This window comes from Staurois parvus, unplaced genomic scaffold (genome assembly GCF_062004578.1).
Source record: "Staurois parvus isolate SC_StPar_1 unplaced genomic scaffold, SC_StPar_1.0 ptg000186l, whole genome shotgun sequence".
NCBI lineage: Eukaryota > Metazoa > Chordata > Amphibia > Anura > Ranidae > Staurois > Staurois parvus.
In genome coordinates, this window is record NW_028317982.1 from 11,208,560 (window position 1) to 11,234,417 (window position 25,858).

The 25,858-nt window shown below is 39.3% G+C and overlaps 1 protein-coding gene across 5 annotated transcripts in view; it reads right to left on the reverse strand.

Moving 5' to 3' along the window:
- KCNIP4 (potassium voltage-gated channel interacting protein 4) overlaps window positions 1-25,858 on the reverse strand; it is an 892,326-nt gene that overhangs the window by 134,968 nt on the left and 731,500 nt on the right. The window contains exon 2 of one of the 5 annotated variants that reach the window (XM_089677479.1): window positions 6,280-6,378. The exons of the other annotated variants lie outside the window; for them this stretch is intronic. Coding sequence (XP_089533605.1) covers window positions 6,280-6,378 — 99 coding nt within the window. The remainder of the gene's footprint in view (window positions 1-6,279; window positions 6,379-25,858) is intronic. 5 annotated transcript variants of the gene reach the window in all.

A 25,858-nucleotide genomic window follows, 5' to 3' on the forward strand; every position in this document is an offset into this window, starting at 1 on the left:
TTACAAAATATATGATGAATATTTTTAAAAATAAATTTTAAAATATACTGTATGTCTTTAAAAATACATTTAATCTACATTTTTGGAATGCATTTACAAGTATATGTAAAAATATATGTTAAAATTACTTGATGTTAAAAAAAAAATCTGAAGAATATATTTAAAAATATACATTTTTAAAAATATTTTTCATATATTTTGTAATAAGGCCACACTTGTAGTATTTCAAATATATGGCAATATATTTGGGAAGAATATTTTTAAAATATATTTCAAATATATTTTTCTTTCATGTGGGAGGTTTCTCTATGCATTAGTAAAATTCGCCTTACACAGCCTTACTGCCAAGTGTAATGACAGATTATTCTGTTAGTTAGTTGTAAGCAAATATGCTAGTTCATAATTTGCATATTCAGCAACTTTCAGCACTGACTTGCAGTTTTCTGGGATTCTTTTTCTAATTTGCAAAAGCTTCTTAAAGCAGAAACGCAGCAAACAACTACATTCACAGTTCATGTGTATATGTTTGAATTGTTTTAGATGCATAAATATTTGTAATTTTATCCAACAAGCCCTTTGCTGCAGCTAGGCATCCTAAACAGCAGACATTTGGTGACCTCTCTTTAACATAATGAAATTAAGAAAAACTTGATCACCAAGCCACTCTGATGAGCAGCACACTGATGAGGTTGGTGTTGTGCTCTCCCCTCCTGTCAGCAAACTCCTTTTTATGTGAGGTTCACAGACTGTGCAATGCAAAAGCCTGATTGGCTTACAGTGATGCTCCTTCCCGGTCATGCTGTCCACCAGATTTTAGGAGGCTAATACAAGAAATTATTAAAGCCAAAGTGCAGTCAAAAATCACATACATAATTATCAGCACAAGGGACATAACTTACAGTCAGCAGGGTGTGTCCCTTTTGCTGATTCCTCTTCTGTGAAAATCTTCCTCCATCCTACTCCCCCCCAACCCTGGAACAGCAGAAGTTAATACAACCTACGGGCTGTCACAGGTTCTCATCAAGGGTGCCTGACGACGCCTTTCCTTTCCACCGAGTTCTCCATTCATAGAAGATTGTGGTCATTCATAGAAGCTGTATTAATGGCTTCTATGAAGGAGCTATGCAGAAAGGGCTAACGTAGTCAGGTTCCTTTGATGAGAGCCTGTGATGACCCGTTAGTTGTATTAACCTACACCATACTAGAAGATTAGGGGTGTGGGGGACAGGATGGAGGAATATTTTTACTAACAGAAGAATCAGCACAAGGGATACATCCTACTGACTGTAAGTGATGCCCCTTGTGCTGATAATTATGTCTGTGATTTTGGTTGCATGGAGGTTTTAAAGCACTATTAAATCCAAAACCTGAAATGTATTGCATTGCAGCTTACCAGTCATTAGATGTGGTGGCTGCATCAGATTTCCTTTTTTTAGGATTTTTACTTCTATTTTCACCTGGTGATCTGGCCAATAATGCAAACACACCTCATGTATTAGTGAGACACCACTCTGGAGTAATGAGCCAGGACACAGCAGCATTGTCAGTCCGGAGATTGGGAGGGAGGGGGAGGGTGACACATATCTAAGAATTGGTAAGCTGCAATATAATACATGTTTACTTTTGGGTTTAATGCTGCTTTAAGGTGCTATGAAGAAATACTGTATATTAAGAGGACCAATCTGAGCTCATCTCCTTGTCATTTTGCTTTCTCTTCCAATCAGCATGATACTTGTCATGCTGATGGGAAGAGAAAGCAAAATGACAAGGAGATGAGCTCAGATTGGAATGAAATGATTGCTGTTTGTGTTGCTTCTTCTTGTTACTCCTCAGCCCTACTGTACAGGGATTGCAAGAGACTGGTACCAGGTCAGATCCAGGTACTTACACTGCTTTCATTAAAAAAAAACAAAAAAAACCCCATTGATTTATTAATAATTAAAGAGCTGTATAACATGTTGTCTTTTATATCTACTTAATGTTCAGTTTTGAGATTTGGTTTAAATGGGTATCTGTTATACCAGCCTTATTTTTAAAATCTTCTTTAAATCCCTAGGTTTGTATGTTGGTGTTGAGAAGTGAGCCATTTGACAGAAAACCTTTGTGTACTGATCACTGACAGGAAAGTCATTTGTTGCAATGCTGGATATAGCTGTTCTAACAGACTATATAATATGAGACTTCTTAAAAATAAGCTGGAGCCTGATAAGCCAGGTGGTGTTTATATGTCATCAGAGAGCTGTGACTTTTCCTACCAACAATGAAGCCCTACATGTTGGCACCACAGCTCATTAATTCATGTCTTATGTCATAAGACTGAATGACCCCAAAAACCTTTTGTTCCGTTTGATGTCTGTTGTTCATTATAGCTTCAGAATTGCAGAATATTTCTGTCCTACTTGTAAATGCTGCCACTATTTACAAGTCAGTAAATTTGACAAGTAAACACTACACATCTCACAGCCATAATTGCACTCTATGACTTTAGCCAACATTTGGAATTAATATAGACATAAACTCATATACAGTTGTGCTCATACCTTGCAGAATTGGTAATATACAGTATGTACCATTTTTAAAGAAAAAAAAATGAGTGAGCAGGCAAAACACATTTTTTTTTACTGCTTATGGGATTTATATTCAACTGTTGGTCATAACAGAATGGCACAATCATAAAACAAAACATGGTAACAAGTAAATAAATTAAATCACCCCTGTTCAAAAGTATGCATGCCCTTACAGTAGTTCTTAATGCTGTGTATTGACCCCTTTAGCATCAATGACAGTGTGCAGTTTTTTGTAATAGTTGCCTATGAGGCCTGAAATTCTTGCAGGTGCTATAGCTGCCTATTTATCTTAGCAGAATGCCTCCAGGTCATGTAATGTCTTTGATCGTCTTGCATGAACTGCACATTTGAGATCTTCCCAAAATGGCTAGTCAGGAGACTGTGATGGCCACTCCAGAACCTTCACCTTTTTATTCTGTAACCACTGGAGGGTCAACTTGGCCTTGTGCTTAGGGTCATTGTCATTGTGGAAAGTCAAAGAGCGTCCCATGAGCAGCTTTCAGTATTTTCTGATAACATGCTGCTTTCATCTTGCCATAAATGTTCACAAGATTCCCCATGCATTTAGAGCTCACACAACAGTGAGCCACCACCATGCTTCACAGTGGGGATGGTATTCTTGTTGCTGTTGACCCCTCTCCAAACATAGTGCTTATGGTTGTGACCAAAAAGCTCTGATTTGGTCTCATCACTCCAGATTACAGTGTGCCAGAAGCTGTGAGGCTTGTCAAGATGTCAGGCATATTGTTTGTGGCATTGGTTCAGTAAAGGCTTCTTTCTGTTAACTCAACCATACAGCTGATTTTTGTCCAAGTATCATCGCATTTTGCTTCTTGAAACAACCACATTGTCTTTTTCCAGAGCAGCCTGTATTTCTCCTGAGGTTACCTGTGGGTTTTTCTTCGTATCCCGAACAATTCTTCTGGCAGTTGTGGCTGAAATCTTTCTTGGTCTACCTGACCTAGGTTGATATCAAGAGAACCCTGAATTTTCCACTTCTTAATACGTGATTGAACAGTACTGACTGGCATATTCAAGGATTTGGATATCTCTTTTTATCCCTTTCCAACTTTATAAAGTTCTATTACATTGTTACACAGGTCTTTTGACAGTTCTATTCTACTCTCTATGGAAGTCAATAAACTCATTGACTATTTATCTGCAGACACTAATTGCAGTTTAAAAAGCTGATGTTGGAAATTAACCTTTAATTGCCATTTTAACCTGTGTGTGTGTTGCCTTGTGTGTCTGTACCAAGGGCAAATATTCCAGGGTACGTACACTTTTGTTCAGGGCAATTTGGGTGATTTCTGTTATTATTATTTAAAAAGGAGCCATATAACTAACTATGTGATAATAAATTGTTTCATATGATCAGTCATATTTTCAATATCAATGCCAAAATGTCATGATTTTTGTCAAGGTGTGCAAACTTTTGAGCACAGCTGTATACAACATCATTAATGTACACAGTAGTACACCAGATACTCAATGCTCTCAACATATAGGATGATGGAGTTTTATAGTCCCAAGCTTTAAAGGAAGGAAGAACAAAGATTCCTGAAGCTCCTGAATCCAGATCTGTCACGGATCTACTCCAAATACATGCAAAGGAAATTCAACAGTACCAGCACACAGGGATTAGTAAACAGTAGCAGCAACACTTTATTTAATGAAGCAAAATGTTTCAGAGTCAAGCGTGACAAAGGGGACGTGTCCCTGAAATGCGTTGTACATCTGTGACATTGTCCCCATACACAGACTGAGAGACGAGGCAGCTTGGCTGTAGATGCTGCCAGTTGCATGCATGTGGTGGGTTTGGCTTTCTACATGAAGAGACTCTGTGATTGGCTAATCCTAATGTTCTCTGACTGTTGTACGGATATCCGTCTCCTCTCCAGGCTGGATACTGTGTGTCTCAGATGTAAGTGTGCTTTATTTAATAAAGTGTTGTTACAACTATTCAATAATTCCTTTGCCCTGGCACTGTTTTTTTCCTTTGCACCAAAAGTGGACCTCAATTCAAAAAGTAGAGATTTGCTATGTTTAGGAAACACTTGATAATATGCTTAAGCAGTGCCCTGGAAAATCTACCTGTTGTCTTTAATTCCTCCTAGGCACTCCTGTACCCGCAATCTTATAGCTGTATATAATGTATGTAGTGTGGGACCTAAGGCATTGCTGCCTCTGACTGCTAGTCCCAGAAGATTTGGAGTAAGATTTGGTGATATCACTATTGTGCTGCTCACTGTTTTTCATGGAGACTCTGACATGAGGAAGCAAAGCTCTACCTCTACCACGATAGCCACCATCATATAGTGCACAACAGGGCATGGTAAATCAGCAATAGGAAAATATTTGCTGCAATGGTACCACAGGTAACACTGGTGACTAGTTCTATGCCCTTTGATTGCCTTTTTTTTTTCCAGAGTTAATTTCCTCTTGAAGACTTTTATAAGCTTTAACATGTTAATATCATTGCAAAAGTGGCTTTCAATCTTTTTAAAATCTTCAGTTTTTATTAAACTCACACCTTATCATCCTGCCATGAAGGTCCTTGGGGATGAAAAAGCAAGAGCACAATGGGGACAGTTGTCACTCCAACTTTTCCAAATTTCTTCTGCATTGTCGCCTTTTAACATGAACCCTTAGTGGAGACTGCAAGCAGCCAAGCCAACGTATATTGTGCAAGTATTATCACCTTTTACTATTGGGGACAGTTCAGCTCAACATTGTGCAGCAGACACTTAAGTGAATGAATGTAGACAAGAAGAGGTTGGAAGAGATCTGCAGCACTGAGATTTGTGGCCACTCTCACACTCAGGGCAGCACTCCACTCTGCAGTCTGCTGCTTGGACTTAGGACGTTGTGCTACCACTGAAGGTGAATGGGATATACAGTATAATAATCCACATGGGTAACACATTGACCTTGTGGTTAGCGACAATGCCTTTCAGCACTGGGTCTTTGCTTTGAGTTCTGGGCAGAACACTAACTGCATGTTTGCATGTTCTCCCTGTGCTTTTGCGAGTACTCTCACACACTCCAAAAACAAGCTGGTAGGTTAAATTAATCTTGTCTAATAAAATTGACCCTGGCATAACATTCTAATGAGTTTGCTCAAGATGGCTGCCTTACCATCTGGATTAACAGCAGACAAAGCATTTTGAGTCCCCAGGAAGAAATATGATATAGAAATCTAACATTATTAATAAAATGTAAGGATATGAAAAATGCTTTACAAAATTATACACTAAAAATGAGAGTTCAGTTGGGTTTTACATTTTTGCATCACTTACATGCCATTATTTCCAAAATTACCAAACAAGAACAATAACAGAACGCATATGTAAAAGAATATTTTTATGTTTTACAGATTTATAGGGATGGACTGGCTTAAATGACGAGAACCCTTTGACGTGAGTTTTTGGGATATCCTTCAATCAATGCTAATAATATGTTAGGGAAACTTTGCCATAGGTCCTTACTACAGAGACAAGAAATGTATGCAGTTATGTGAAGATAGATCAGTTAAAAATTAAGCATTTAGGAAGGTTCTCTGAAATTGTTACAGAAAAGGTAAGAACGATACGTGCATAGTACAGTAACTTAGATATCACTATTTTATATTCATCAAAAAAAAAACTTCCTTTAAAGATAGGCACATTCATGTTGCATTTTATGAATATGGTATTAAAGAAAGGAAACTTGCTTTGCATTTCTTGTGAAGTTTTGGCATCCAGGCAAGGTAGGAGTCTCAGTAGTCTTTCCTTAAAGTTACATATGCTGCTGTTTTTGTCATAGAGGTACCCTGGAAGACACATCTCATGATTGATAATTGAATGAAGGCATGCTGAAATACATCATGCTCCCTTTGTACCTGATTTGAGCCAATTTATGAAATCCTTTGTAGAGTTATGGATATGTGCTACCTGGCATCCAATAAGAATCCTGCAGTTTTTCTGTAGTGCAGATTGGAAATTGAATGTGTGCCATTGATTGGTTGCTGTGGACAGCCCTGTTCCTATATTACTTTGCAGATATGCATTACATTTTTAATAGACTCATAATACTGCAAATGTTTTCATTAAATATAGCTCTAGTCAATTTGTTTTTACTTTTGGATGAAGTGTGGAAGGTTTGAATGCAGTCTGCATCCCATTAAATTTTATGTATAGCCATAACCTCTTTTTTTCTAGTTTTAGAGAGTGTGGTAGGATTAGAGCCCATGTCAGGTTTCGCATTGCTGTCTGTGTCACCTGGGGAGGTTTACCTTATCCATTTGTCCTGGTGACCATTGTCACAGAGACAGAAAGTGATGATAAATCCAGAATTTCACAATTCTCACTAGTGCAAGAGATAAAGGTTAATCTTCCAATGGGAACACCTGTTTTTGTGACAATGAAGAGGGGAATTATCCTAATTGAGCAATGATCTCTCACTTCCTGTGCAGACCAGGAAGGAAGAGAAATTTCATCAATAGCACATATGCACCAAACAATAAAACGACAAGTTAACCTTTCTGTAATCCACCAAAATCCTGTTTAGGAGATACTCGTCTCTAGTACAGGAAGTCAATGGAAATTTTCTCAATGGAGACACAGTAGTAAAATCCTAACTGATGGTCATACATGTCTACTGTATTTTCGGTGCCAGCACGCTGAATAAAAACAAATAGATTTCTTTATCCACACAAATGAGGTAGATGGAGGAATTCTGGGACATTGTATTCTGACAGCAGCACCTGCCACTGTCAGAATACACTGATCAGCGGCTGCAGCTGCTAATTGATGGAACATTTTCCAACATGTGCCTTGGACAGGAGTTGGTTAAATAATCGACTTCTGTTGAATGGACCAGCCCTGTTTTGATCAGTGTATGGCCAGCTTAAATATTATTCAGTATGGTAGAAAATGTATTTTTATCGCGGTCTGTATACGGAAAAAAGTTTGCCATATACAAGTAGAATTTAGTTAAAAAATGTTCATTTTTAGGAGCATTTTATTTTCTAATGGGTCAAATTGATGATCATTTCTGACCACAGTGATGAGAAAATTCAGAGGAGCAGTACGGGTGATTTTTCTTGAACTAATAAAAAGCTAACTGTAAATGTAAGAAAAATTGTACATATTGTAATACACATGTTCTAGGCACAAAAGAAACCCTTTTATTACATCTGGGATTCCATTCAAGTTCGAGGTCTGAATTAAATTTTAAGGGCTTTTAAAAAATTGATTTGACTTGATAATGGAATTTTTCGTATTTCCCGTACAAACATTCCAATTAAATTGTCAGGATCTGGGTCTGAACCTGCAACCACTGGGGAGTCTAGTTATGGCTCTTCTCCCTATGCCATCAGGGATGCTGGAAAGCTTCCTACCCGATTCCTTGGACATCCTTGCTTTGTGTCTTGCTTCTAGTGAACCTTGAACCCTTTGCTTTTCCCATGAACTTGCTGATTTAACTCATGTCTTTGAATTTCCAGTTTCCCAGAATATTGTGCTTTCTCTGGCTGATATCTTGGTCCTTTGCATCCCTGATGCTGTATTTTTCTTCACTACCACTCTTTATCGACCCTTAGCTTGTTCATTGACTACACTTTGTTCCCATCCTGCTACTGCGTGTTACAGACCTTTGGCTTGTTTTTACGGACTATGCTTCTACTTAACCCCTACCTTCTACATCTGCTGCTTGCTTACCTTCTAATGGGGTGATCTTGAGGAACATGACCTGGTACTAACACACATCAAAAACCATCTCCACCATCAGGAGCTCTGGTGAACCAGCCAGTAGTTAGATCCTGCACCTTGGGTACACCCACATCATTTGTTAGGAGGATCTGCTTGTATATTTCCTGATGACTACTCAGAATGTCTACTGGTGTATGACCAACTTTACCCCTTATTTTCAGTACTGTCAGCCACCCATCAAACAGGCAGGGGAAAGTTTCTCTAGCTTCATGTTCTGTATGAGTGAGGAGAAATCTCCTAACCATGAACACAGCAATAACAAGTTTATGAGGTTCTAACCTTACTTTACCTGATTGAAACTGAAAAAACCTTTAGGTTGGAGTTGATCTCTCAAATATATCCTATTTACAAGCATCCCAAATATTATGGCAGTTTTAATACCAATGATCCTGAATGAAAATAAAGCATGTGTAATTCATATCCATTATAGAGGTACATTTGTTTTATTGTGTATGCTGGGAAAGTTAATTGCACATATTATTGAAAGATTGGCTGTTGGCTGTTGTATTAATCAACATTCATTACAAACACCGCAGTCTGCAACTTCATGCAATGCTTTCATTGTAATCACTCCATGCAGGCAGCCGATAACACTGCTCTCAATCCCCAATGTTTTTCAACAGGTTTGTTTAAATAAATGACAGTTGAACAAAACACTTTCCCTTTTAGGAAAACAGATTGAAGATGTTTACTTCTCTTCCAACTTTCAAATATTTGGCAAGAAATTAAAGTGATAAAATATTCAAATCCTTTTTCAGAAAAAAATGACAGCAATATTGCTGGCGGAACAGCAGAGACTTTGATAAATACTGCCCAGTCCTGCTCTGTTGTTAGGAAAGTAAATACTATTACTAAAGCTGATTTTTCTTTGCCTCCTCCCTTAATGAAGTACTCCATCATAGCTACACTATGTCCAGACACACAATACCAGCATCACTTTGAATAATAATACACAGCTAGAGACAAAAAGAAATGAAAGCAAGTATTTAAAGTGAACCTTGCTCAACTCTAAAGCTTACTAAAAAATAACTCTGTCCTGCTATAACTCCTTTAGACTCACTCCAGCACTTCTAAGGGTAACTTTCATGGAAAAAAAACTCCCAAAGGGTTAATTACTTATAAAGCGACTCCTGCATCTTTCTTCGTTAGATTACTGCAAGTGCATCAGCTGCTATGATATATGATATGATATGATATGATGATATGATATAAGCAATGAAAAAGTCACTCCCATTCAGATTCACTGTACACACAATAATCAGCTTTTTTATCAGAGCAGAAAAAGGTAGGAATCTGCAAACAAATATTTAAAGGAAACGTATGGTCAAAACTCTTTTGGCCATAATTCTCCTGTGGGTAACAGGAGTGCACTTAGTTCTGCACTCCTGTGACCCAAATTCAGCTGACATCAGGCTAAAACCAGTTGTTACTTGACGTCACAGAGTCGGTAGAGGCTCTGCAGGGATCCTGACAATAATGTTGGGATCTGCCCAGATGCCTGACTGGCAGCTTTGGTGGTAAGCCTAGGAACCAAATTGATCAGCTCTTAAGCTACTGCTCCTGGTACTGAATGATTCATAGGAGCAGTGGTAAATGCAATGCAAAGCAATGCTTCCATGTGGTGTTTACACCAGAAAGGAAACTAAGTCAGAGCATTTCCTTTTAGATTAGTGGCTCTTCAGCTTCTCCTTGCAGCAGTAGATCACTGCTATATTGATATATTGCTGGATGAATGGAGCCAGCAGTAGATCACTATTTGAAATGATCTGTTGCTGGAGAGCTGCATGGTGGGCTTGATCAGGTCTCCAATGACAACAGTCCACACATCATGAAGAAAAAAATTAAAAAAATTATATTAATCAATTTAATAATTAATGAATTAAAAAAACTTCCATAATTATCCTAGAGTCACACCAAATATGTTGGATGTTCTAGGTAACATTTGTGCTTTCTGCATAAGCAAGCACAATGTCATTCAGAATTTTATTGATTTTTTGCACACTTTAACACATTGAAAATTTGACATGACTTTTTTTTTAATGCAGCACACCACAATGCACAGCATCCCCACTACTGTGACAGTGAGTTGGTGTGACATTTAAATCAAATGTTACCGCAAAGCATGCACAAGTTAACATGTATTGTGGTAACATGGTAAGACATAGACATTACAGCTTGTTAAGGAAAACAATCAAAATTAAACAATTGTGCTTCCCCTCTGGATATTCAGGACCCCAAATGAGACTTCCTCAGGGGAAGACTGATCATTTGGGTACTCGGGCACTGCTCGAGGGCCTGGGGTTGGTAGGGGGCCCCATGAGATGCCTCTGGTACCTTTCATAGGCTTTTTTTGGGTGTGGTTTGAGTGTGGGCGAGGACACAGGGGCCCCATAATCCCCTATTGCCCAGGGGCGCCATGAGTTGTCAGTCCATCCCTGGACTTCCTATATTCACAAGTTAACCACCTGTGCTCTTTAAGTTTCTTTCTAAATAGAAGTTGTAAACTGAGCAGATCCGCTATCTTACGTCAGTGTATGCAGATTTAGGGGAACAAGGGGACTGTGGGGACCAGGTTCAACTGCTCATACAATGGCTGAAGTCACTCTTGCTTCTTTTAATATATCTTTTTTCTATGATTTATTATCTATCTATATTTTCTTCTTTTTCCTATTTAAAAATAAAATTCTATTTTTATATGTTGAGGAAGACCAAAGTAATTTAATACATCCCTCGTAGACTTGGTAAAGCTTCAGTGACTTCCATTTACCCAGTATAATCATCCGCTGACTTCAGCCGCTTCGAACCCTGGACAGTGGCACAACCATTCATGTGGAAAATGGGGAGTTAAAACTTGTAAACAGTGCCTTCAGCATTCTTACTTCTAATAACTTTCAGCATCATTCAGAGTCCCTTTCAATAAAATCTCATTTTTTAAAAGGGAAAATCCACCTCAGTGTAGGTTTTTAGTAGATTCTGGACCACTTGACAGTTTCATATGCTGTAGATCTTTCAAGGACCTATCAGTGTTAAATGATCATTTTTCTCTTTCCCATGCAGACATCACTTAAATATAGATTAAGGGATTAAGGCTAGAGGTGAAATTAAAGTTTGGGTCAAGAATTAGGGTTAACAGTAACGTTAGAGGCTTAACTTAAATGGTTGGTTAAGCTTGAGTGGTAAATTTCAAAGACCTTGTTAAAGAGACCTTATCACCTCCTGGCACTAAAGGCAGGGGAGAGAATTAGTTATTAGAGTACCTACAGAAACCTTGTATGTTGCAGTGACCTGTACACATTGAGCACTATACTGTAATTCAAGATCAACACTTGGCCTCCTGGGCTCCCTGCTGCCTCTCTCACATCATCACAGAATGTTAACAGCTCTCTCATTAATTGCCAGTTAAAGACGTTGCATAGTAATTCTGCTGTCAAGGCTCACTACGCAATGGCTTTCAGTGCCAATCATATAAAAGTTTTCTTTGTGCCATTGAAATACTATTGTCAGGACCTGGTTCACCTACTGGTGACGCTGTGGTTTTCTGGGTGGAAAAATGTCGACCAGCAGGTGTCTCCCAGCCAGCAGTTTCCAGTAATCAGCTCCACCTGGTTCCAGCTGCTGGCAGGCTACTTAACCACTAGCCTACAGGGCACTTATACCCCCTTCCTGCCCAGGCCAATTTTCAGCTTTCAGCGCTGTTGCACTTTGAATGACAATTGCGCGGTCATGCAACGCTGTACCCATATGAAATTTTTATCATTTTTTTGTGGCAGATAGAGCTTTATTTTGGTGGTATTTATTCACCTCTGGGTTTTTTATTTTTCTTAAACAAACCAAAAACCACTGAAAATTTTGAAAAAAAAATGTTTTTTCTTAGTTTTTGTTATAAAATTTTGTAAATAAGTGATTTTTCTTCTTCACTTACGTGCGCTAATGAGGCTGCACTGATGGGCACTGATGGACACTGATAGGTGGCACTGATGGGCACTGATGAGGAGGCACTGGTAGGTGGCACTGATGGGCATTGACAGTCATCACTGATGGGCACTGAAAGGCAGCAATGATACATGGCACTGATAGGCAGCACTGATAGGCGGCACTGACTGGCACTGTTAGGCGGCACTAACTGGCACTGTTAGGCGGCACTGACTGGCACTGTTAGGCGGCACTGACTGGCACTGATAGGAGGCACTGATGCGCACTGATAGGCAGCACTGACTGGCACTGATAGGCGGCACTGACTGGCACTGGTAGGTGGCACTGATTGGCAGCACTGATAGGTGGCATTGATTGGCATTGATAGGTGGCACTGACTGGCACTGATGGGTGACACTGAAAGGCAGCTCAGATGGGCACTGATATGTGGCATTGATGTGCACTGGTGTGCACTGATATGTGGCAATGATGTGGCACTGATGGGCACTGGCACGAGGCACTGACATAAGGCACTGATGTACACTGACAGGTGGCACTGCTGGGGCTACACTGATCATCAGGGCACACTGATCATCAGTGCCCTGATGATCTGTGTAGATGTCCCCTCTGCGGAAAGCCGATTACCGGCTCTCCTCTCCTCTCGAGCTGTCAGAGTGACAGCTCGAGAGGAAAGAAATGCCGATAACCGGCATTTCCCTGTTTACATGTGATCATCTGTGATTGGACACAGCTGATCACATGACCGAGCCAACATCTTCGGCTCTTTCCGTGATCGGTGATCCGCTGTGTCCAAGGGACACAGCGCACCACCGATCGCAGCGCTGCGCGCTCCCTGAGCCGCGCAGTGAGAATGGGAGGACATCATATGACTCCCAGAACAAGAGAACCACCTTGCGCCCATCATATTACTATATGGCGGGCGGGAGGTGGTTAAAGGATAAGTTCACCTTTTATAACATGTTGCATGTTATACTCATATTCAGGGTGTAACATATAACATGTTACTGTAGGACCTCGCACCCCTGATCCCCTGTTGTGACAGCTAGTGGGGATCTTCTCTTCTCCACCTGCCCAGCCACGTCTTTCATTCACAGCATTCTATGAATAGGAAACTACATGCACCGACAGCCTTTGTGGCTGTTGGCTTGTAGTTCTCAATGAACTACCACAGCACTGTTGTGTGCTGTGGTAGTTCATTGGTTCTTCCTGTCAGTGTGAAACTGCCAGCTCGTACGATGTAAGGGCAGACAGGTTACACTGACAGTGTGCAGGAGACCTGCATGGCACCAGTGACCTGCTGATCGCTGGTGCAATGCTTTCAAGGCTACTAAAAAAAAAACAAAAAAAAATGATTATCTGAACTAAAGTTATTCTGTCTTGAGAAGAGGAGATTAAGAAGGGATATGAGCAGCATGTATAAATCAGGGGTGGACTGACCATTCGGAAACTCAGGCACTGCCCGATGGCCCGGGGTCAGTAGGGGGCCCCATGACATGCCCCTGGTACCTTTTTCATAGGCTTTTTTGAGTTTGGGCAAGGACACAGGGGCCCCATTATCCCCTAATTCCCGGGGGCCCCATGAGTTGTCAGCCCGCCCCTGGTATAAATACATACTGTAAGAGGTCCATACAGTGAACTTGGTGTAGAGTTATTCACTTTCAGGTCATTACAGAGGACAAGGGGCACACTTTACGTCTGGAGGAAAAGAGAATTAACCATCACATGTGGAAAGGCTTCTTCCCAGTAAGAGGTGGGAAAATTTGGAATAGATTTCCTCAATAACTAGTTCTGGCCGGCTGAGTAGATTATTTCATAAAACAGCTGGATGCATTCCCAAATGCACAAAACATAACTGGATATTTACATTTTATAGGTAATAACACATGGGATAGTTGATCCATCTGATTGCCTTCAGGGATCGTGAAGAAATTCTTTCCCCTGCTGGAGCAAATTGGATCATGCTTTATTGGGGTTTTTTGCCTTCAACTATGGGTATAGGTTTGTGTATATGGAGGTTTTCTATTTATTTATTTTTTTCCGTTGGTGTACTTTTTTGAACCTGGCTAACTATGTAATTATGTGACCAAGCTAAGCAAGCTAAGAAAATGAAAGTCATCCTCTGATGGACTGCTATGAGCAAGACACTACATCTATTTTTTCCACAGTTACATACCGTAAATTAGGCTTCCACAGGTGGTACAGTATGTGTAAAAATACATGGATACAGTGTACAGCTGGAGAGAGTTTTTTTGCAATGCAATATATATGCTTTCGTTTTTTCAGTATTACCAGCTTCCTTATTTGTTGTCATTTTCTTCTGTTTCAATCGATTTTCTCAGACTAATTCTGCTTGTAACACGATGCTCAGTATCTTTTTTTAGAATATTCTACAGACAGGAATTCCACTTTCTTTGTTTTGTACTGTGAATTCTTTCAGAGGTAAGAAATACTCCCAAGTGTTACAAGATACAATATTATTTATACTTAACCCCTTTATGACTGCAATACGCATTTTTAAGCCCACATGTCAAATGCCCTTTGTCATGTGAATATTAATTAATCTTGCTGCCTAGAACCAGGAATGCACACGTGTGTTCCTAGTTCTCAGACCTGTTGTTTGACAAAGCAGTTGTAGACTTATCTTCAAGTTAGCTCATGCATACTGATGCTGTATTGAACAGAGTGAGAGCGATGAGTCCATTAATGCATTTCACTATCCAGTCTGGGGGTGGGTTGGAAATCTGTAAGTGAAAGGAAAACCACAGCAGCAAAAAAAATCACCTCTCCTCCCATGCTAGCCAGAGCTGTACTGTGTTAATACACAATGCTATAGTGCCTGACCACCACCCAGGGGCAGTTGCGAACTGAGCATAGCAAACAGGCACTTGCAGTTGGCAGTCAGGCAGAGTGGTTCAATGACAGTCCAGGTAAAATGCAGGCAAGGTTCAGAATAGTCAGGGTCAAATCTGTAGTCAAAAGGCAGGTAGAGTTCAGAGAATAGGCGATATCTGATCCAAGGTCATAAACAGTGGAATCCAGAAGGTTAGACAGACAGGGAACTTGAGGACGTATTACACACGATATCACAAGCATGAGACTGCAGACTTGGCTGGCTTAAATCAGCCAAGACTCCACCCAGAGACTGGCCACATCAATCACCTTGCAGGTGGACAGACAGACAGACAGACAGACAGACAGACAGAGAGAATGCATAACATCCAAAATCAGAATGCTGGAATGAAACCAGCAGCTGTGATGGAGCAGGAGCGTTGGGAATATGATGAACTTTGAATTAAAACACAGAAAATACAATACTAATCTACTACACAAACCTTAAAAAGAAGCTACAGTCTCCCCCAAAAAAAATTAAACATCAGCATATACAAATACTGTAGCTACTAACTTTTAGTATAAGGACACTTACTTGTCCATGGATCCAGTGATGTCCTCGCCTGAGCCGATTCTTTAATCAGCTTCAGGTCCAGGCACCGGCATGTCAACTAAGGGAAACTGGCAGTGAAGCCTTACGACTTCATAGCCAGTTTCCAATTGCAAATGCACAAGCCACGCTGCACTTTGTGAATTGTCCTGCAGTCTTCTGGGATCTGTGATGTGTTCCAGAAGGCTGAGGGGGAGGGAAAACTTCCGCTCCAGAAGTGGTAGCTGGTACCTGTCAAAACCAAGTACCCACTCCTCCCCCTCCAAAAAGGTGCCAATTGCTACAGAGGAGGGGGGATGCAAACAAGCGGACCTTGCCCTTTTGGGTGAAGTTCTGCTTTAATATATCTAACAAACAAACATAGAGACAACAAAAACAAGCAACTTTACAAAATACATTCTCTTATCTCTAGCTTTTGCCATGTGCTTTCAGAGCTCGTATCACAGCCCCAAACCATGCCTATGTGTACATCCAGCCTGTCTGCAGTTTGCACTATATGGTCTAAAAAACAAAAATGTCTGCATTCCAGGAGGGAGAACAAGGAGGACATCAGAAATAATTTTATAGTTTCTGAGATTGACTGACTACAATCTCATGGGATGGGGGAAAACCAAAAAAAAAAACGTTTCCCTGAGCTCCCTGATTTCTAGAAGTTTGTAATTTGTTTCTAAAGTGATTATGTAAGTGCAGTGCAGTATAGAAAAAAAAATCATGATTTATATTATGGATACTGATATTGAACAGTGTGAATCAAACAAAAATATGAAGCAGATACTTTTCTTGCCAATCCTCCACCCCTTGAAATGTTCCACATTTTGTCATGTTACAACCAAAAACATAAATGTATTTTACTGGGATTTTATGTGATAGACTGAGAAGCTCCTCCAGAATTACCATGGGCCTCTTGGCTGCTTTTCTGATTAATGCTCTCCTTGCCCGGCCTGTCAGATTAAGTGGACAGCCATGTCTTGGTAGGTTTGCAGTTGTGCCATACTCCTTCCATTTTAGGATGGTGGATTGAACAGTGCTCCGTGAGATGTCCAAAGCTTTGGATATTTTTTTGTTACCTAAACCTGCTTAAAACGTCTACGCATCTTTATCCCTGACCTGTCTGGTGTGTTCCTTGGCCTTCATGATACTGTTTGTTCACTAATGTTCTCTAACAAACCTCTGAGGGTTTCACAGAACAGCTGTATTTATACTGAAATTACAATTACACACAACTAAACTCTATTTACTATTTAGGTGACTTCTGAAGGTAAGTGGTTCCACTAGATTTTAGTTAGGGGTATCAGAGTAAAGGGGGCTGAATACAAATGCACACCACACTTTTCAGATATTTATTTGTAAACATATTTGAAAACCATTTATCAATTTTCTTCCACTTCACAATTATGTGCCACTTTTTCTTGGTCTCACATAAAATCCCAATGAAATACATTTACGTTTTTGATTGTAACATGACAAAATGTGGAAAGTTTCAAGGGGTATGAATACTTTTTCAAGGGACTGTATATGTTGCTTTTAAAACTCTACAGTGTAGTAGACTACAGTATAGTAGACCTGAATCCCTGTAGGGAAAAGGAACCTTGACTGATGGAAAAATTGCCTTAAAGTGCTTTGACCCAACACAGGGAGGTTAAGTGGCTCCATCAGGACTGGCTACAAGGATGTGATTTGAGGGTAGATTCTAGAAAAGGGCTACACTGAGTCACACCCCACTGACCTTAGGTGATTCAGCCTAAAGAAAAGTTACCCGCCTGCTCTGTGTTGTTTTATCACGGCTTTATTGGAGGTTTTGACCTTACCAGCAATTGGGGTTATGCCCTAAATTTAAATTCTGGGGTCAGTCTAATGCCTGTCTGGCACTGATGGTAAGGACAGACCTTTTAGACTGTGTCAGTTTATGTGGTTTACATGTGCTTACAGTGTAACTGTGACAGGCATTGGTTATTGTAAAAGAGCACACAGGAAAATGAACACTGCTAGTCAAAGGTTTATTGTATCAAGCAAAACGTACAGCCAAATGGATATTCACAAAAATAAATGTATACAGGCATTGTATGATACTAAATCTCAATCCAGTATGTGAATAGCATGGCCAAACACACCTTAACACTGCGCTGGCAAGCTGCCGGGTTTCAGGGGATGTGCCCCCTTCTCCACAGCTTTCAGAATGTCTCCCTCTTACTAAAACTCCATATGGCACCATATAAACAGGCAGGGAGGGAAATGAATCACTCCTTTGACTCTATAGGGGGGATTTACTAAAACTGGTGCAAACAGAATCTGGTGCAACTGTGCATAGTAACTGATCAGTTTCTAGGTTTCATTGTCAAAGCCTAATTGAACAAGTTGAAGTTAGATGTTGATTGGTTACTGCACAAGGCTGCACCAGATTTTGTGTACTGCAGTTTTTGTAAATTCCTCCCTAAGTGTGCTACTGTTAAATGTAAGTTATTGAGCTCTGTAAACACCAGAATAAGGTTAAGTACGTGAAAAGGGGCCTAGAGCTCTATATTCTGTTTCGTAATGAAACATATGAAATGCTCATATACAACATTTCATGTTCACCTTATTAAAAAATAGCTACTTTTTGGTCTGGAATGCCTTTACATTATGTCCTTTAACAAGGAAGAGGCAGCATGTATATGAAAAGGTATGGATCTTTCTGCAAATAACCAAAAGCTGACAATAAAATGATTGTGCAAAGTACCAGATGGAGTTTTCATGGAAGTGATGGGATAAGTATGCTCTGAACATCAGGGAAAGTGTTCTCAAATGGTTACCTTGACATTTGTTCCAAAGATTCCTCTGGGACTGCATAAGAAATACACATTCATACAAATTCATTCTCAGTGCACCATAAGGGGAAAACTCATTAAACACTAGCTAATTATAAGTAAAGACAGACACATAAAATTCCAGGGCAATAATTACTGCCCAAAGGAAATCTAATTGTGGAATATTAAAAAACTTGCTCTGGAAAATGATACAATGACTTCAGCTTACAGGATGTACAGTATTGTATATGCAATTTATGTTGTAACAAATTAACATGTTGTTTGTTTAACCACTTGGCACCCACCCACAGTACATTTACTGAGGGTAGGTGGCAGCTCTAGGTTAAGCAATGTACTGGTACATTTTTTAGCACATGCACAGCAGTGTGATCCTGTGACCACTGTGTCCAGTGGACACAGAGGATCACAGTGCTCTGCACCCGGTCACTGTGAGCCGCCAGGCTATCATATGATCACTATGACCAGTCATAGCGATCACATGATTATATATAAGCAAAACTGTCATGAATGGCATCCATTCGTGACAGCTTTCCTACTATTGTGATACTGTGATTGGCCCACATGGTACCTGGCACCCTGTACCATGTGATTAGCTGTAGCCAATCACAGCATCACAATAGTAAGCACTCTATCATGAATGAAAGCCATTCATGACAGTGAAAACTACTGCTTATAACAGTGATCATCACTGTTATAAGCAATAACAGTGTAAAAAAAATCCCTGATCACCCCTTCCCTCAACCCTCCCACTATGGTGACACTGAACTACTCTGATAGTATGTTAAAAAAAAGCAATAAAAACTGTTTAAAACATTGAAAACAAATTATTTAAATTAATGAAATACTGTCACCAGTCAGTATCCCTGATCACCGCCATACCAGTCCTATGACGATGCTGTACTGCACTGGTGACAGTATGTAAAATTAATAAATAATTTCTTAATTTTCCAAAATATTGTTACGAAATATTACAACTTAAAAAAACTCTCCATGCCTCCTACTAAATACCTTGAACTGTCTACTTTCCAAAAAGAGGTAATTTGCTGGGTATTTCAACTGTCTTGGCATTTAGGACCTCAAGAAATTAGGTACATGAGGATTGATCAATTTTCAAATACTGTAAATATACCATAGTTTGTAGAAGTTTCACACAGTCTAAATAATATACATTGATTTTGGTTATTTTTAACAAAGAAATGTAACATACTACATTTTGGCCTAACTTTATAAAGAGTTTGTTAGCCAAATTTGCAAAGAAGAAAAACGTAGGGTTTTTTTTTCAAAATTTTGAGCTTTTTTTTTCATTTATACAACAAAAGCTAAAAAACCCAATGGTTTTTTACAATTGTGTATCAAAATGTATTGCAGCTGTTCTGTCTCTCTTTAATTTGTAAAGCACCTCCCAACTGTAAGGATATATAGCTCATCCTATATTTAATAATACAATAAATGTAACATTTGAGACTGACCTATTTTAGTCTGTACTGGCCCACGAGGCCCACAAAAGCTCCAGAAAAAGCAGTAGTCATATAGATTACTTTTTATGTCTGCTATATTTTGGGCAGTCAGCCTTTGACTTTTTGTTAGTGTGTTTTATCCTCTTTACCAGTTAGGAGGATATTACATTTAGAGTTACGGCTCATCAATTCAGCTGATGAAAGTTTTCAGATTTATCTTCAGTCCATGGTATTCAGTTATCCTTCAAAGAATCAGTTGGACTGACTGTTGGCTGGTGGAAGGACCTGAATCCATATTATCCATATAATCCATATATAAATACAACGCAACATTTTAGTCTGCTTTGGTATATATTTACAGATCATTTAATGTATTATAATGTTTATTATACTAACTTTCCAAAATGCCCTGTACACTGGAAATTGGTATAACAGTATAAAAACCTGAGGCGTAAAATGTTTAAAACCTTCCTCCTGTGTACAACAAAGTTGTTTTTGGAAAACAATTATGAACTAATAAAAAAAAAAACAGGCAGTAAATCATCATGTGAACATTTTGGTATTCCTTTGCATTCATAGCCAGTAGACATGAGCTTCAGATTTGGCTTGAACGTGAATTTGAATGATATGTTGCACAAGTGTGAATGGAGCCTTAGATAAAAAACATGGTGTTCAGCCTTATGCTCCAAGAGGATGTAGGAAGTCTCTTGGGGGAGGGGGGACTTACTAGAATCTGGAAGCCCCTTTTGGAATAAGGGGGGCCCAGATATACAGCCCCCTCCCTAGGAGAATAAGTACATGGTATGTAGTACCCCTTGTCACTCATTCACCAAAAAAAATTATTGAAAAAGTAAATATAAACACCCAAACTTGAAAAAAGTCTTTATAAAAAGATTTAAAAATGTCCCTCAATGTACATCTAATGTTGCTTATGTCACCAGTGATGCAGGTCCACATCTTCTACACAACCCACCATGCCCGACGCTGTTCACCTACCCACACTTTAATCGTAAATGACAGGTCCCTGGCCAGCTGCCATATGTCCACAATCTGGCCAGATATCCTGGGTGATGTCATAGACCAAATATCATCATGACCATATTTAATCATAGTCACCCAGGATCCCCAGCCAGTTTAATGACATACGGCAGCTGACTAGGGGGAAGAGGTCTTTTATTTGCTTTTACATTGGTGGTCAATGAAGTTCTCATTTCCAATGGTGGTCAACAGTGAAGTCAGTGGATAAGTGCCTCCTCACATTGGTGTCAAATGGGAAATTGCACCTATTACATTGGTGGTCAGTGTCATACCCCTTTGCATTGGTTGTCAGTAAAGAAGGTCCTGCTTGTATTGGTGATCAGTGAAGAAGTGACTCCTTATGAAGACATTCTGTGGGAGAAATGCCCCATTACATTGGTGGTCAGTGGATAGGTGTCCCCTTACATGGTCAGTAGAGAGGAGCCCCCTTACATTGGTTATCAGTGGTGACGTCTTCTTTATATTGGTGATCAATGGACAAGTGACTCCATTACATTGATGATCAGTGGAGAAGTTTCCTATTATATTGGAAGTCTGTGGAAAGGTGCTCTCATTACATTGGTTGTCAATGTCATGTCTCTTTACATTGCTTGTCAGTAAAGAAGGGCCACTTTGTATTGGGGATCAGTGGAGAAGCGCCTCCTCATGAAGACATTCGGTGTAAGAAATGCCCGTTACATTGGTAGTCAATGGATAAGTGTCCCCTTACATAGGTGGCCAGTGGAGAGGTGCCCCCTTACATTGGTTGTCAGTGGTGAAGTGCTCTTTATATTGGTGATCAGTGGACGAGGGACCCCATTACATTGGTGGTCAGCAGGAAAATAATTTTGTTTACAGACAGCTGAAAAGACCAATGGTGGCATTTCCTTAGAGATAAGTGAAGACTTTCCACTAATCCCACATGTCTGGCTCTTCCCAGTTACATTGAAGCTCCAACTATTCAGGCACCATCTAGGGTTATGCTAATTAGGTTATGATAATTACGCCAATTATCACAGCCTCTCCTGGAACCCCTAACGACCTCTCCTGGAACCCTGACAGAGAAAAGCTTCTTTATAAACTTGTATAAACTGAACATTCTTTTGTATTTTATTATGACATTTGTGAAGCAGTTTAGTAGGTTCTAGGATGCATTCTTTGAAATATTGATTAGATCATGAAAGACTGCTAACTTTTCATACACTTTGCTTTTGCCTTGCAGAGTAGGACAATACATCATATTCTACTGTGTTTCAGTTGCTTTTATCCCCCTATAAATGTAATAGAAATGCAATGTAAGGCTACAGTAAATGTACCATAAACACATTGCAAACACAACTCTTATTTTTCCTAAAAAAAAAAAAAAACATTAAAGAATGCTTTTTGATGGTTGAACTTAATTTGATTCTGAATCTGACATCCATGCATACAAGTCCTAAGTATTTCAAAAGATATTGTTAAATACCGCTCTAGTGCATCTCCCTAGGTCTAGGTTAATAAAGTCTTGTCAGGAAAATGCAAATATTGATACAAGAAAGGATGTCACCAGCAAACTCCTTGCGGGATCTTGTAGTGTCTCTTTTACGTTGGTAAAGTACGTGAGACTACAGTGCTAATTACAATTATGCTCTGCAGTGTTGATAGACTTAAACACTACTTTGTTCTTAAATTAGCATATTGTGCTTTAGTGTTTTCTTAATTAGCCTTGTATTTGCTTTGTTATAACCCTAAGGGATTTTAGATAATTGGATAATGTTTGTCATTTCATCTTTTTTTTTTTTTTTAGTGTAGTGAATTGTGTCTTCAAGTATCCTCTTAAAATTTAAGCACTAGGAATGCATAGTTTATTGTTTGCTGTTTAATCTCAGATATAACAATGACATTAAATGTATCTCTGTAAAAATTAAAAAATACGTATATAACTATAATTTTTAAGATTACAGATTATGTCTAAAATGCAATACTGCATAATGTCTATGGGCAAAAGATAGTTGTGATATAGCCAGTGGATAAGGTTCATTATTAGGATACGTTCACCTTTTGAACATTTTACTCATTTAACATGCATTTAGGGTGGAACATGTAACATGTTCCAGCATCTGCACCTTCTCTTCCCCAATTTCACCCTCCCTGTGACAGTGGGCGGGGGGATCCTCTCCCTGTACTCACTGTCACAATTTGCAAACAGCTCTTCTGTGCAGGACACAATGCAGCCATTGTAGCTGACAGCTTGTAGCTCTCAGTGAACCACGAGGGTGCTGGTGAGCTCTCTCATAGTTCAAGTAACTCCTGGTCTGGACACGGTACAGGCAGACTGCTATCCCGAGAGCCTCCTGGAGCATGGCGTTGCACTTACTATCTTACCTGCATTTTATTAGTTTTTTTTTCAAAAGGTGGAAATAGCCTTTACACTTTTTATTTATTACTGGCCCGTGCCTCCCTACAAGCATATCTACAGTGCCTTGAAAAAGTATTCATACCCCTTGAAATTTTCCACATTTTGTCATGTTACAACCAAAACCGTAAATGTATTTTATTGGAATTGTATGTGATAGACAACACAAAGTGGCACATAATTGTGAAGTAGAAGAAAAATTATAAATGGTTTTCAAAATTTTCTAAATAAATATCTGAAAAGTGTGGTGTTCATTTGTATGCAGCCCCCCTGAGTCAATACTTTGTGGAATCACCTTTCACTGCAATTACAGCTGCAAGTCTTTTTTCGGTATGCCTCTACCATCCAAAGAGTGAAATTTATGCCCATTCTTTGCAAAATAGCCCAATTCCTGTCAGATTGGATGGAGAGCATCTGTGAACAGCAATTCTCAAGTCTTGTCACAAATTCTCAGTTGAATTTAGGTCTAGACTTTGACTGGTCCATTCTAACACATGAAGATGCTTTAAACGAATCCATTCCATTGTAGCTATGGCTGTACGTTTAGGGTTGTTGTCCTGCTGGAAGGTGAATCTCCACCCCAATAACAATTCTTTTGCAGACTAACAGGTTTTCTTCTAAGATTGCCCTGTATTTGGCTCCATCCATCCTCCCATCAACTCTGATCAGCTTCCCTGTCCCTGCTGAAAAAAAGCATCTCCACAACATGATGCTTCCACCACCATGTTTCACAGTGTGGATGGTGTGTTCAAGGCGATGTGCAGTGTTAGTATTCCACCACACATTTAAGCCAAAAAGTTCAATTTTGGTCTCATCTGACCAGAGAACCTTCTTCCACATGTTTGCGAGTCCCCCACATGGCTTCTTGCAAAATGCAAATGGAACTTCTTATGGCTTTCTTTCAACAATGGCTTTCTTCTTGCCACTCTTCCATAAAGGCCAGATTTGTGCAGTGCATGACTAATAGATGTCCTGTGGACAGATTCTCCCACCTGAGATGTGGATCTCTGCAGCTCCTCCAGAATTACCAAGGGCCTCTTGGCTGGTTCTCTGATTAATGTTCTCAGTGAACGGGCCTGTCAGTTTAAGTGGACAGCCATGTCTTGGTAGGTTTGCAGTTGTGCCATACTCTTTCCATTTTCAGATGATGGATTGGACAGTACTCTGTGAGATGTTCAAAGCTCTGGATATTTTTTTTATAACCTAATCCTGCTTTAAACTTCTCCACAACGTTATCCCTGACCTGTCTGGTGTGTTCCGTGGCCTTCATGATGCTTTTTGTTCACTAATGTTCTCTAACAAACCTCTGAGGGCTTCACAGAATAGCTGTATTTATACTGAGATTAAATTACACACAGGTGGACTATATTTACTATCGAGTGACTTCTGAAGGCAATTGGTTCTACTAGATTTTAGTTAGGGGTATCAGAGTAAAGGGGGCTGAATACAAATGCATGCCACACTTGTCAGATATTTATTTGTAAAAAATTTTGAAAAACATTTATCAATTTCCTTCCACTTCACAATTATGTGCCACTTGTGTTGGTCTATTACATAAAATCCCAATAAAATACATTTACGTTTTTTGTTGTAACATGACAAAATGTGGAACATTTCAAGGGGTATGAATACTTTTTCAAGGCACTGTATATTATTATAAACTTGAAATCTGCATTTTAACATGAAACTAAGGGAGAAACAACAACACTATTTCCTTTCCTATAGTCTTTTCTTACAATAACGATGGGATAACTATTTTTTAAAGAAATAATTAAAACCTTTTTTTTTACAAATCAATGATATATACAGGATGCACCCATGACAGTAGTGTCAAATAACAGATTTGTCACCAAGATTTTCTAAAAATACAGCACAGCAGAAAATGCGTACTTTCTGGCTCTTTCTTTCTGACTGAAACTTTTATGATCTGGTTCAAAATATTAAAATGGCTATTTAATACAACAGATGTTGCAGACATAAAAGTAACATGATCCACAGGATGTGAACTTGTCCAAAATGAATCTTGTTCTGGTAGAGGATTTTTTGGCTTATTACACACACACTGTTCCATATTATCATCTTAAAAGTATCATATTCACTCAGCACTCACTAGTTAACTATCATAACTACCCCAAAATTACCAACAAACAAAACTGATCAAATTTACTCTTTTTGCCAGCCAAAAAATCTTTGGCCAAGACCTAGAAAAAGAACATACATGAAGTGACAGTGGTGTGAACACGTCCTTAGTGAACAAAAAACTAACAAGTCTACTCAATGACACCAGAGCTTTAAAGTGTAACTAAACGCAAAACTTTTTTTTTAATTTTGAGGAGGTTTTTTTTCATCAACTGTGTACATTGAGGAGATTTTACTTCCTATCCCATTGCCAAAACAGGAAGTGAGAGGAAATCCCTCCAAAGTAAGGGAATCCTGACGTGTCACCAGGGTCATTAGAACAAGTCTCTCCATTGGGTGATATCTACTCTGTCAGTG